The 15,068-nt window shown below is 39.2% G+C and overlaps 1 protein-coding gene across 1 annotated transcript in view; it reads left to right on the top strand.

Annotated features, from left to right (window-relative positions):
- KIFBP (kinesin family binding protein) overlaps positions 1-14,815 on the top strand; it is a 35,149-nt gene extending 20,334 nt beyond the window's left edge. Inside the window, exons 5-7 of the mRNA XM_047824468.1 lie at positions 1,208-1,289; positions 8,426-8,541; positions 13,391-14,815. Of these exons, the coding sequence (XP_047680424.1) occupies positions 1,208-1,289; positions 8,426-8,541; positions 13,391-14,266 (1,074 nt within the window). The 3' untranslated portion in view covers positions 14,267-14,815. The remainder of the gene's footprint in view (positions 1-1,207; positions 1,290-8,425; positions 8,542-13,390) is intronic.
- The last annotated feature ends 253 nt before the right edge of the window (positions 14,816-15,068 follow it).

A 15,068-nucleotide genomic window follows, 5' to 3' on the forward strand; every position in this document is an offset into this window, starting at 1 on the left:
CATTTATATCATTCTCATCTTCATCTGGTTCCAGTGATGAGGTTTTGCTACTTGATGTGTCCATACCTGGCAGGTGCTAAAGTCCCACATTTACCAGCCACCTAGAGGGCACAAAGCACTCGCTGTTCTAGCAGTGGTTGCTTGCAGGAAGGCAATCTGGACAAAGCTGAAGTGATGGGTAAAGGATTGCAGAGGGACAGTTAAAGCTTCTTTATGTAAACTGTAACTTTCTTTGGGTTTTCAAGGTTTAACACCTTCATTTTGGTCTATAGATGTTGCTGGGCTAATACTGTACGTGGTACCCAGCTATTCGCAAGGTGGCTTCTGATTTGCTATAATAGAGAGATGCCTTTTGTGCTGAGATTTTAAAGTCCTAGCCAACCATTAAAAATCTTCTTAGCAAAATCAGGTATTATTAATATGAACTAGACATTTAATTAATGAGGGTGGCTTCCAACTAAAAGTTGGACTTTAACTTTGTATTTCTGCTGGGTTGGTCCTGTGACTTACATGATAAATGCAAAGTGTTTATATTAACAAGGAGATCTTCTCTAAGTGTTTGAGAACTTTACCATGCCCAGATTTGAATTAGGAAGTCTTCAAGTGTGTTGGTAAAGCAGTTCTATAAAGTTCATCTGTGGAAATCTGTTAACTTCAAAACTTGGTGGGAACCCTTATTCATCACATGTAAATTCCAAAAATTCTAGAAGACAGGAATCTCTTCCTATCAAAACTTACCCTTTTTGCCTTTGAATGGCGGGATGTATGAAGATATCTCTAAGAAAATTAAATCGTCAAGTCCTCTGACAGGGTGTGAATGGTCTACAGTTTATCATGCATGGCATTTTGGCTATGTGGACTGAACCTGAAGGATTGTCTGGAACATTCTAAGTCTAGGATTGTAGCCGCTCCTGTGTTGTACCTACTGGTAACCTGAAAGAGCTAACTTTCCATCAGGAGTTGTTTTGCAGCCAGTTTGGATTATTATTAAGAGTTTGGGGGCATTGTTACTTGAATCTTTTAGGTAGCTTTTTAACCAGAGAAAACATGTCATCTACTGTCTTAATGTTCAGCAACCACACAGGGTCTCCTTAGTGGTTTTTACCTGTTTTTATAGCTTTTCCCATACTAGATGACTTTATATAAGTATTAATTGCAGATACGGCTGTGTGATAATTGCATTTACTCTTGTTTATTTCCTCAACAGCTATGTTTTATGGAAGCCAGGCACTGTTTGTCTGCTGCTAATGTTATTTTTGGTCAAACTGGAAAGATCTCAACAGAAGACAGTAAGTTCATAATGTGCATGTTTTATTATATAACTTTTAAAAAACAGTTTGAAATCATTTTAAATTTTAGAAAATTCAAGAACAGAACAAAGAACTGTCATATACCCTTCTAAATTCACCAATTCTTAGGGGCGCCTGGGTGGCTCAGTCGATTAAGTGTCCGACTTCGGCTCAGGTTGTGATCTCGCGGTCTATGAGTTTGAGCCCCGCGTCGGGCTCTGTGCTGACAGCTCAGAGCCTGGAGCCCATTTTGGATTCTGTGTCTCCCTCTCTCTCTGCCCCTCACCTGCTCGTGGTCTGTCTCTCTTGCTCTCAAAAATAAATAGAACATAAAAAATTTTTTAATTCACCAGTTTTTAATAGTTGCCTCATTTGCAATCACATTTTATTTTTCATTCAGAACCATTTGAGAGAAGATTGCAAATATTAGGCTCCTTTACTCCTTTAATATTTTAGTGTATATTTCCTAGGAATATTTTCCTACATAATCATAGAACAGGAAATGTAACATTGATACAGTTCTTTTCTCTATAATGCATATTTCTATTTTATTAACTATCCCTGTCATGACTTTCACAGTAATTTTTCTAGTACTAGAGCATCCAGTTCATGATTTCATATTGCATTTAATTGTCACATCTCTTTATTGTCCTTTAAAAAAATTTTTTTTTAAATTTTATTTATTTTGAGGGGCACCTGGGTGGCTCAGTTGGTTAAGCGTCTGACTTCAGGTCAGGTCATGATCTCACAGCTTGTGAGTTCGAGCCCTGCATTGGGCTCTGTGCTGACAGCTCACAGCCTTCAGCCTGCTTCAGATTCTGTGTCTCCCTCTCTGCTCCTCCCCTGCTTGCACTCTATCTCTCTCTCTCAAAAATAAATAATAAACATTAAAAAAATTTAATAATAAATTTTATTTATTTTGATAGAGTGTGCATGCATGCACATGCATGTGGGGGAGGAACAGAGAGAGAGAGAGAGAAAATCCCTAGCAGTCTTCGTGCTATCAGTGCAGAGCCCGACACTGGGCTCAGTCTCACAAACCGTGACATCATGACCTGAGCTGAAATCCAGAGTTAGCCACTTAATCCACTGAGCCTCCCAGGCGCCCCTCTTTACTCTCCTTTAATCTGGAACAGTTCCTCAGCCTTTCTTTCTTTTTCATCACACAGATATTTTTGAAAAATATAAGCCAGTTATTACACTGGATTTCCGTCAGTTGGTGTTTGATGTTTCCTTAGGCTAAGAATCAGAGTACAGGGTCACCTGAATGGCGCAATTGGTTAAGTGTCCGACCTCGGCTCAGGTCATGATCTCTCAGTTCATGAGTTCGAACCCCACCATTAGGCTCTCTGCCGTCAGCGCCAAGTCTGCATCGGATCCTCTGTCTTCCTCTCTGTCTGCTCCTTTCCCACTCGTGCGTGTGTGCGTGCGTGCTCTCTCTCTTGAAAATGAACATTAAAAAAAAGAATCAGATTATACATTTTTGGTTGGAATACTACATAAGTGATCTATCCAGATGTCTAGTTTTTTAAGTATAGTGTTTTATTTAGTCTTAAAAATCACAGTTAACATGTGTATTTGAGCACATCAAAACCACAGTGTGATACTATCTCATAATTGGGAGAATGGCTTTTACGAAAAAGATAAGAAATAACAGGTGTTGGCAAGGATATGGATAAAAGGGAACCCTGTGCACTGTTGATGGGAATGTAAATTGGTGTAGCCACTGTGGAAAACAGTATGGAGGTTCCTCAAAAAATTAAAAATAGAAATAACATATAGTTCAGTAATTCCACTTCTGGGTATTTACCCAAAGAAAAAGAAAACACTAATTTGAAAAGATATATGCACCTCCATGTTTATTGCAGTATTATTTACAATCACCAAGACATGAAAACAACTTAAGTGTCCATCGATGGATGAGTGGATAAAGAAGATGTGGTGTAGCAATCCCTATCAAAATAACACCAGCATTCTTCACAGAGCTATAACAAACAATCCTAAAATTTATGTGGAACCAGAAAAGACCCAAATAACCAAAGCGATCCTGAAAAAGAAAACCAAAGCTGGAGGCATCATAGTTCTGGACTTCAATCTGTAGTACAGACCTGTAATCATCAAGACACTATGGTAGGCACAGAAACAGACACTCAGATCAATGGAACAGTATAGAGAACCCAGGGGCACCCGGGTGACTCAGTCGGTTAAGCATCCAACTTTGGCTCAGGTTGTGATCTCATGGTTTGTGGGTTCGAGCCCTGAGTTGGGCTCTGTGCTAACAGCTCGGAGCCTGGAGCCTGCTTCAGATTCTGTGTCTCCCTTTCTCTCTGCCCCTTCCCCGCTCACACTCTGTCTCTCTCTCTCTCTCTCAAAAATAAATAAACATTAAAAAAATTTTTTTTAAGAATAGAGAACCCAGAAATGGACCCACAAACATATTTGACAAAGCTGGAAAGAATATCCACTGGAAAAAAGACAGTCTCTTCAGCAAATGGTGTTGGAAAAACTGGACAGAGACATGCAGAAGAATGAACCTGGACGACTTTCTTACATCATACACCAAAATAAACTCAAAATGGACGAAGACCTGACCGTAAGACAAGAAGCTGTCAACATCCTAGGGGAGAAAACAAGCAAAAACCTCTTTGACCTTGGCTGCAGCAACTTCTTAGTTGACATGTCTCCAGAAGCAAGGGAAACAAAAGCAAAAATGAACTGTTGGGACCTCAGCAAGATAAAAAGCTTCTGCACAGCGAAGGAAACAATCAGCAAAACTAAAAGGCAGCCGACGGAATGGGAGATCGTTGCAAATGACATATCAGATAAAGGGTTAGTATCTAAAATCTATAAAGAACTTACCAAATGCAACACCCAAAAAATAAATAATCCAGTGAAGAAATGGGCAGGAGCTCCTGGTTACCTCAGTCAGTTAAGCATTTGATTTCAGCTCAGGTCATGATTTCATAGTTCGTGAGTTCAAGCCCCACATCGGGCTCTGTGCTGACAGCCTAGAGCATGGAGCCTTCTTCAGATTCTGTGTCTCCCTCTTTCTGCCCCTCCCCTGCTCACTTTCTGTCTGTCTCAAAAATAAATAAACATTAAAAAAAAAAAAAGAGGGGTGTCTGGGTGGCTCAGTCAGTTGAGCATCCAACTTCGGCTCAGGTCATGATCTCACAGTATGTGAGTTTGAGCCCCACGTCGGGCTCTGTGCTGACAGCTCAGAGCCTGGAGCCTGCTTCGGATTCTGTCTCCCTCTCTCTCTGCCCCTCCCCCGCTCATGCTCTGTCTGTCTGTCTGTCTGTCTCTCTGTCAAAAATAAATAAACATTAAAAAAAATAATAAAAAAAAAAGAAATGGGCAAAAGACATGAATAGACATTTTTCCAAAGAAGACATCCAGATGGCTAACAGACACATGAAAGAATGCTCAACATAGCTCATCATCAGAGAAATACAAATCAAAACCACAATGAGATACCACCTCACACCCGTCAGAATGCCTAAAATTAACAACTCAGGCAACAACAGGTGTTGGTGAGGATGTGGAAAAAAGGGAACCCTTTTGCACTGCTGGTGGGAATGCAAACTGGTGCAGCCACTCTGGAAAACAGTGTGGAGTTTCCTCAAAAAATTAAAAATAGAACTACTCTACAACACAGCAGTTGAATTACTAGGTATTTATCCGGAGGATACAAAAATGCTGATTCAAAGGGGCACATGCACTCCAGTGTTTATAGCAGTACTATCGACAATAGCCAAAATATGGAAAGAGCCCAAATGTCGATTGACTGATGAATGGATAAAGAAGATGTGGTATATATGTTCAGTGGAATATTACGTGGCAATCAAAAAGAATGAAATCTTGCCGTTTACAACAGCATGGACAGTGTATTATGCTAAGCTAAGTAAGTCAGAGAAAGACAAATATCATATGATTTCACTCATATGTGGAGTTTAAGAAACAAAACAGATAAACATAGGGGAAGAGAAGCAAAAATAATACAAAAACAGAGGGAGACAAACCATAAGAGACTCTTAAATACAGAGAATAAACCAAGGGTTGCCGGCAGGGTGATGGGTGGGGGGAAGGGCTAAAGGGGTGAGGGGCATTAAGGAAAACATCGGTTGGGATGAGCACTGGGTGTTACATGTACATGATGAATCACTAAATTCTGTCCCTGGAGATAATTGAATGAATGAATGAATGAATGAATGAAGTGTGATGTATATATACAGTAGATTATTATTCAGGAAAAGAAGGAGAAAAAAAATCCTGTTTAGTGGAAGGTATAAACTTCCAATTATGATTAAGTCATGGGATGGTAATGTACAGCATGGTGACTATAGCTAATATTGTATTGAGTATTGGAAAGTTGCTAAGAGGGTATATCTTTTTTTTTTTTTTAATTTTTTTTTTTTAAGATTTTATTTATTTTTGAGACAGAGAGACAGCATGAACGGGGGAAGGGGCAGAGAGAGAGGGAGACACAGAATCGGAAGCAGGCTCCAGGCTCTGAGCCATCAGCCCAGAGCCTGACGCGGGGCTCGAACTCACAGACTGCGAGATCGTGACCCAAGCTGAAGTTGGACACTTAACCGACTGAGCCACCCAGGCGCCCCTATCTTTTTTTTTTTAAGTTTATTTATGTATTTTGAGAGGTAGCAGGAGCAGGGGAGGGGCAGAGAGAGAGGGAGAATCCCAAGCAGGCCTCACGTTATCAGCAGGGAGCCTAATGCGGAGCTCAAACCCACGATGTGTGGCCCAAACTCACAAACCATGAGATCGTGACCTGAGCCAAAATCAAGAGTTGGATGCTTAATGGGCTGAGCCACCAAGGCGCCCCTTATAATAAGACTTTAAAGATATACCTCTTGGTGTGCCAAGAGTTCAAGCCCTATGTCAGGCTCGGAGCTGACAGTGCAGGGCCTGCTTGGGATTCTCTCTCTCCCTCTCTCTTTCTCTCTGCCTGCCCCTCCTCCGCTTGTGCTCTCTCTCTCTTTCAAAATAAATAAATAAATAAACATTAAAAAAAAAAGTCTCATTACAAGAAAAACTGAACTGTGTATGGTGATAAGTATTAACCAGACTTACTGTAATGATCATTTCACAGTGCATACAAACATCAAATCTTTGTGTGTATAACACTATAGTTGATCCTTGAATAATGTGGAGTGTCAGGGTGCCTATCTCCTGTGTAGTTAAAAATCCATGTATAACTTTTGACTCCCCAGAACTTAAATCACTAAGAGCTTACTGTTGACCAGATGCCTTACCATAACAATTAACACATATTTTGTATATGTATTATATACTCTAATCTTACAATGAAATAAGCCAGAGTAAAGAAACTGTTAAGAAAACCATAAGAAAGAGAAAATACATTTACAGTACTGTACTAAAAAAATTCATGTATAAATAGGACTGTGCAGTTCAAACCTGTGTTGTTCAAGGCTCAACTAAAATGTCATATGTCAGTTGTACCTCAATTAAAAAAAATTCATACTTTTTATTATTATAAAATTAGTAACATACTTACACAGGGCCCCTGAGCACATTTTACTAAATTTTCAACCGGGTAATTTTTGCTTCCAAACCTTAACGAAGTCAAGTACCCAGATCTACAAGCTATTTCTGAAAAAGAAAGAAAAAGGACTTCATATCTAAGTACAAGTTCCAAAGTATAGTCAGTCCTCATTATTTATCGATTCCAAACTTGCAAATTCACCTGTTGCTACAATTAACTTGTAACCCCAAACACAGTACTTGGGGGCACTTCTGTGGTCATTTGCAGACATTTGAGTCACCTGAGATGCACATTCCCAGCTGATGTTGAACAAGGCAACACTCTGCCTTCTTGTTTCAATTCTCATACAGTAAAGAAATGTCCTTTTTGTGGTTTATTTAGTACCCCATTTTTCACATTTTGTGTTGTTTTTTTTTTGTTGGCAATTTCACTGTTTAAAATGGCCTCCAAATGGAGTGCTAAAGTTGCTGTCCAGTGTCCGTAAGCACATGAAGGCTGTGATGGACCTTATGGAGAAATGACAGCGTTAGCACAAGTTGTAGTGCTGTTGGTTATGAGTTCAGTGTTAATGAGTCAACAATATATATTAAATAAGGAATCTTTAAACAGAAACACAGTTAAAATAATCAGTTAATAAAAATGTGACCAGAAGCTCAAAGGAATCTAGCCGTATATTTTCCTCAGGAGCAATGTTTTAGCATTTGCTAATTCAGCGTTCACGGTGACTTCTTGGAACATGACTACCACAGATGATGAGAATCGACTGTATGTTGTTTCCTTAGTTTTACTGGTGGAGACAAAAACTACTTTTTCTGCTGAAACAAATGTTCATCTGAAGGAGATAAACCATCAGTGACTTGTTTCAGTGCCATGTTTCTGTGTTGCACGGGATGTAGTGACTTGATTGTCTCCTTGGAGAGCTGGGTACTGGGTTCGCTGTACTTGGTGTTGGTGGCACACCATGTTGATGGGAAAAGGTGGACTACAGAGGAAAGTACACAGATTCATAGTAATATTGCATTAAATCTAATGTGGTGGAAAATGTTGCCTCACGTTACAAAGGATGTTACAAACTCTGACCCAGTAAATTCTCCTTCTAGGAATCTGTCCTAAGGAAATAATCCAAAATTCAGACAGATTTATGCACAGAGATCTTTCTGTTTAGACTTGCTTGTTATAGAAGAATTGGAAACAATGCATGCCCAGAAGTAAAAGAATGGTTATATAAAGTAGGGAGCATCTCTTTAATTTTATATAATGCTGTACTTGAAAATGTTAGAGTTGATAAGATATGGGTAAAATGTTAGTGGTATAATATATAAGGAAAAATCTGTATTCAAAATGGAATATACAGTGTGACCTTAGTTTTTGCCTACAGATAACACATAAGAAAAAATTGGAAAGAAATGTACAAAAATAATAGCAGAGATTATTCCTACTTCCTCTGGTAGTAGGAATTTTGGGTGGGTCCCCCCCCCCCTCCCTCCCTGTGGCTTCAGTGAGAATCTGTTCGTTTTAAATTCAGGAAGAAGTGGTGTAAAAAGAATGTCATACACAATGCAAATTACGATTGTGGCCATTAACTTAGATAAATCATGTTATGTGATTTTAGCTACTGAAGCTGAAGGAGATGTGCCAGAGCTTTATCATCAAAGAAAAGGAGAAATAGCAAGATGCTGGATCAAATATTGTTTGACTCTCCTGCAGAATGCCCAGCTTTCCATGCAGGTAATGCCTTTTCTTTCTTAAATAAGCAGGATGTAAGTAAAAGCCTAAACTGGGAATTATGCCCATTGGGCTCATTGCATGTTTATTATGCAAAGCATGCAGAATGCTCTCAAATATTTCTGGCTCTCCCATCTCTGCCTTTTAGAATCTTAGTGTTCAAGGTCCATCTCAAATACCACTTCTTCCTTAGAGACTCTTCTTTGGATAGAATATAAATTTCTTGAGAGGTGGGGACTGCATCATATTCATATTATCATTATCTCCAGGCATTATAGGTTCTCAATAAATTAATTATTCAGTGAGTAATTCTTCATATTGTACAGATATCATTTCTCTCCTTTAAACTCCATAGAACTTTCATTGCCTTTCATAAATCACTTAGGTTTTGCTTTGTATTAGCTCTGTTCATATTCGTATCTTATTCCTTCACCTCTTTTTAGACTATAAGCAATTTGAGGGTAGGAAACAATTCTTACTAACCTTTATACACTTTATACAGTATATAAGTATATTTATATTATTTTTATAAAAATATATATCTGGAAACAGCCCTGCCAGTTTATAGCTGTATGTGTGTGGCAATTTGCTTAAACTCTCTTTGTCTCAATATTATCACAAAGAAGATGGAAATAATAATAGTACTTACTTAGGGCGCCTGGGTGGCTCAGTCGGTTAAGCATCCAACTTTGGCTCAGGTCTTGATCTCATGGTTTGTGAGTTCGAGCCCCATATCGGGCTCTGTGCTGATAGCTCAGAGCCTGGAGCCTGCTTCTGATTGTATGTCTCCCTTTCTCCCTGCCCCTCCCCTGCTTGTGCTCTGTCTCTCTCAAAAATAAATAAACATTAAAAAATTTTTTTAAATAATAGTACTTAATATTGTTATCAGAGTTAAATTAATATATATGCAAAGGGCTCAGAAAAGTGCCCTAGACATACTAAGTCCTCAATAAATGTTAATGGTTATCATCATCATTACTAATCCGTACTGAATCCTAGTTTCTAACCACTAAGGAGAAAAATCATTTGGTTGCAATATACTAGGTGTAGATACATAGAAGACTTTCCTGGAGGAGTAACGCTTTTTTTTTTTTTTTTTTTTTTGCATGCATGCATTAAAGTACAATAAGTTTTACTAGCAGTAATATAGAACCTATTAAACCAGTAGATGAAATGAAACTAAACAAACAAATCATAAAACCCCAGAAGGATATGTCGTGCAAAGATTAGAGCATTTTAGAGGTAGAGGGTAAAGATGAGGCATATTTGGGAAAGAAAGGAAGTGGGGAGAACTGGGAGTCTTTCGTCTAGAGAAGTTGGAGCCAGGAAGAGCTGTCGGCTTTCTTCTGCTCAGAAAGTGGTCTAAAAAACATGTAAATAAACAAGCAGCCTGAAAGCAAGTGAGTAAATACAATTTTGGAGACTTAGGGGTTGGGTTTGAAATAATTGTGTGAGGTAAAATACACTGTAATTTAACTCATACCCTTCATTTAGTTGATATTTTCCAGACTGGACACTAGAACTTATCACCTGCTTACTTTAAACCCAAATAGTTGCCAGCTATTGAATTACTCAGATTTTCCTTAATCTGATTGTTAGTTTGATTTCATCCTTCGATCATCTTTTTACCTGAAAAGTGTTCTTCAATCCAAGCTTAAGACTACACAAATTTATTTATGCCAGCTCTATGCTAGTCATTGTCCTGTGATGAAGAAGAATAGACCTGGCTTTTTACTTCACGTAAAAGTGCAACTTTGATAAGTCCACAGAGGAGAGACCCATGATGGAAGACATAATAGGAGGAAGTAACATTTGAAGGAAGCTCTGGGAATGAGTAGAAATTAGTTAGACTGGAGAAAAGAAGGCACGGCATTCCAGCCAGCCGAAACAGCATGTTCTGTGGCACAGGGAGTGTGAATTAGACAGGATGGAACAAAGGCCTGTGAGTCTGGAGTGGAGTGGGAGAGCAGGTGATATAAGACAGAGGCAGAAAGGAGCTGGAATGAGCAGGGCCTTCGAGAATGAAGACTTAAAGGGTTTTGGGACAATCATTTAGGTAGCAGAATGGAGAATAAATTGGGAAGCAACAGTGGAGGAGGGTGATTAGTTAGAAGACCACTGGAACAGTCTAGGTGAGATGTGAAGGGAGCTTGATCTAGGGTGGTGGCAGAAGAGATAGAAGAAAGAATGGATTCCAGAGGTATTTAGGAAGCAAAATGTAAAGGACTTGGTGATAGATTGAATGTGAAGGATAAAGGGGAGAGCAGAGGGACATCTCAAGGAGGATTCCTAGGTTGTTGGCTGTCCGTGTTCATGGAGGCTACTTCACTAAAACAACACTAGGACAGGAAACTGCTGAAGAAGAATAGAGTTCCATTGTGGACATCCTGTGGACGCAGAACCTCTGAGTGTTCTTACAGGAGAGGTCATACAGGGAGCTGTAGTTACGGGTCTGGAGCTTGAGAAGAGGTGTGGGCTGTAGCTATACATTTATAGCTATACATCCTCCCATGGATGGCAGTTGCAGCCATGGGTGTGAACAGAGTCACCTGTAGAGCAGCGCTGTCCAATAGAAATAGAATACCAGCCATGTATGTAATTTTCAAAAAATTTTTTGGTTTATTTATTTATTTTGAGAGAGTAGGGGAGGGGCAGAGAGAATCCTGAACAAGTTCTGTGCCCTCAGCACAGAGCATGATGCAAAGCTCAAACTCACAGACTGTGAGTTTAAGACCTGAGCTGAAACCAGGAGTTGGACACTTAACCAACTGAGCCACCCAGGCACCCCTGTAATTTTCAATTTTCTAATAGCCACGTTATAAAAGAAAAAAAGGTGAATTAATTTTATATTCTTTAAGCCCAGAATATAAAAAAATTGTTATTTCTATAAGTCATCAGTATTAAAGAGATTTAAAATTATTTTTGTATTAAGTCTTAGAAATTGGGTGTATATTTTATACATACAGCCCACATCTCAGTTTGAACTTCCCACATTTCCAATGCCCAGTAGTCATCCAAATGTGGCCAATGGCTACTGTTCTGAACAGTGCAGATCTAGGGACAATTTGAGTGGAAGGAACAAAGGGCTTGGGGGTTGAGCACAGAGGGATCTGATGTTCATGTTCAGTTTTATTGAGGAGGATGAGCTTAGTCTATTTTTTTTTTAATTAAAAAAATTTTTTTTTGTTAACGTTTATTTATTTTTGAGACAGAGAGCATGAACGGGGGAGGGTCAGAGAGAGAGGGAGACACAGAATCGGAAGCAGGCTCCAGGCTCTGAGCCATCAGCCCAGAGCTGGATGCGGGGCTCGAACTCACGGACCGTGAGATCGTGACCTGAGCTGAAGTCGGACGCTTAACTGACTGAGCCACCCAGGCGCCCCAAGCTTAGTCTATTTTTTAAACCATTTTACTTTTTTTTTTCCCCTGAGAAGTAGGGGAGATAACTTTAACTATGATGGTAGATTAAACTGTATCTTCACTTTAGTGTCTTTGAGACCTAGAACGTTTCTCTGCATTTCACTAAATACCTTCTAGCATAAATATCATATCATTAATCTTAATGGTGTCTCTGTGAAATATTAAAAAAATTTTTTTAATGTTTATTTTTGAGAGAGAGAGTGTGTGTGAGCAAAGGAGGGCAGGGAGAGAGGGAGACACAGAATCTGAAGCAGGCTCCAGGCTCTGAGCTGTCAGCACAGAGCCCAACACGGGGCTCGAACTCCGTGTTGAACTGGGAGATCATGACCCGAACTGAAGTCAGAGGCTTAACCGACTGAGCCACCCAGGCACACCTCTGTGAAACATTTTAGGATGTAGATTATAGTCTTACATATGTATAATGTTTCAGAGTCTCTAAAGTTCCTTCATATGCATTTGTCTTACCTGAAGAAGAAACTATAAATGAGTTTTAGTTCTCCAAAGAGGAAAGTCATATATAAGCAGCTTAATTTGTTTAAATAATTTTTCCTATTTCTTACATTTTTTTTAAATGTTTATTTGTTTTGAGAGACAGTGCGAGCAGGGGTGGGGCAGGGAGAGAGGGAGACACAGAATTCAAAGCAGTTTCCAGGCTCTGAGCTGTCAGCACAGGGCCTGATGCAGGGCTCGAACTCATGAACTGCAAGATCATGACCTGAGCCAAAGTCGGACGCTCAACGGACTGACTGAGTCACCTAGGCGCCCCCTCTTACATTTTTTTAAATTTACCACTTTAACCATTTTTTAAAGTTTATTAATTTATCTTGAGAGAGACAGAATGAGTGGGGGAGGGGTAGAGAGAGAGAATCCCAAGCAGGCTCCACGCTGCCAGCGCAGAGCCTGATGAGGTGCTCAAACTCAGGAAACTGTGAGATCATGACTTGAGCCGAAACCAAGGGTTGGACCCTCAACCTACTGAGCAACCCCAGCGCCCCTGTTTCTTACATTTTTAATACAAGTGAAATATAATTAGAAGAAAGTTTTAAAAGGTATTTAAGATTATAGTACTTCCTGGGGTGCGTGGGTGGGTCAGTTGGTTAAGGATCCAACTCTTGATTTCAGCCTAGGTTTTTGATCTCACAGTTTGTGAGTTGAAGCCCTGACTCAGGCTCTGTGCCGACAGGGCAGAACCTGCTTGGAGGAGTTCTCTCTCCTCTCTCTCTGTCCTGCCGCTTGCTTGCATGCTAGCATGCATGTGTGCACGCTCTCTCTCTCAAAATAAATAAACATTAAAAAAAAAAAAAAAAGATTATAGTATCTCTTTAACTCCAGCTGGAAGAGGGCTTTCTTTTCTTTACTCTTAAATTTACCATATTATTTGAGAGCAGGAGATCAGTGTCCTACCTAACCATAATTTATGTTTTTGTTTCAGGACAACATAGGAGAGCTTGATCTTGATAAACAGTCTGAACTTAGAGCTTTGAGGAAAAAGGAACTAGATGAGGAAGAAAGCGTGAGGAAAAAAGCCGTGCAGTTTGGAACCGGTGAGCTGTGTGATGCCATCTCTGCGGTGGAAGAGAAAGTGAGCTATTTGAGACCTTTAGATTTTGAAGAAGCCAGAGAACTTTTCTTATTGGGTCAACACTATGTATTTGAGGCAAAAGAGTTCTTTCAGATTGATGGTTATGTCACTGACCATATTGAAGTTGTCCAAGACCACAGTGCTCTGTTTAAGGTGCTTGCATTCTTTGAGACCGATATGGAGAGACGGTGCAAGATGCATAAACGTAGAATAGCCATGTTAGAGCCCCTCATTGTAGACCTGAATCCACAGTATTACCTGTTGGTCAACAGACAGATTCAGTTTGAGATTGCACATGCTTACTATGATATGATGGATTTGAAGGTTGCCATTGCTGACAAGCTGAGGGATCCTGATTCACACATTGTGAAAAAAATAAATAATCTTAATAAGTCAGCACTGAAGTACTACCAGCTCTTTTTAGACTCCCTGAGAGACCCAAACAAAGTATTTCCTGAGCATATAGGGGAAGATGTTCTTCGCCCTGCCATGTTAGCTAAGTTTCGAGTTGCCCGTCTCTATGGCAAAATCATCACTGCAGATCCCAAGAAAGAGCTAGAAAATTTGGCAACATCATTGGAACATTACAAATTTATTGTTGATTATTGTGAAAAGCACCCTGAGGCTGCCCAGGAGATAGAAGTTGAGCTAGAACTTAGTAAAGAGATGGTGAGTCTTCTTCCAACAAAAATGGAGAGATTCAGAACCAAGATGGCCCTGACTTAATAATCCTTGTTTTTAATGAAAGAAAATGTGCAATATTAAAGAGAGTTTCTCCCTTAGTCAAACAGGCTCAATTCCATTGTGAAGTTTACCTTTAGAGCCAGGTGAGTGTAGTTTGAACTTGAGATAACAGACCAATTGAGTTTTTGCTAGGACCTTAATCAACATAAAGATAATAATTTATACCTAATTATGTAAATTGCCTTGTTAAGGTGATGTGTGATTGGTATGTTAGATTGCTTATTTCCTATTTAAGTAGAAACCTTTCTGACTCAGTTTTCTAAAGGTAGGTTCTTTGTTGGCTAGTATTGATAGCTTTATTAAGAAGAAAAATTCTGTAGTTATATACCGGTAGACAAGCCTGTTAATTGAAAAGTAACTTCCTGTAGTTATTCTTCCCCAAATATTTACTTTCCTAATTTCCAGAGAAATCTTTCATTTTCTGAAAACATCAAAAAACTAAGTTATGTTGTAAAGTACTGTAAAGTAGTCGTCTCATTTATAGAAGGAAAAGGCCTTGCTGGAAAATAATAAATTGACTTGTTTCACTAATAAAAGCTTCCATTTACTCTTTTGTTTTCTTACAAGAATTAGTTTTATTTTTGATACTTCAAAGGTATTCCTTTATTTGAAGCCAAAGAATGATATTTCTTTGGCATCATTGCACAGTTAGAAAACACTAAAATCTCATCCATTGAAGAATATTTGAGATCCTGTCTGTGCCAGAAAAATCTTATTGGTTGAGTTTCTTATCAGAATTTTGGTAAGTTTATAAACTTTTAAGCACTATTAAACAAAGGATATG

The sequence above is a fragment of the Prionailurus viverrinus genome, chromosome D2 (assembly GCF_022837055.1).
Source record: "Prionailurus viverrinus isolate Anna chromosome D2, UM_Priviv_1.0, whole genome shotgun sequence".
Taxonomy (NCBI): Eukaryota; Metazoa; Chordata; class Mammalia; order Carnivora; family Felidae; genus Prionailurus; species Prionailurus viverrinus.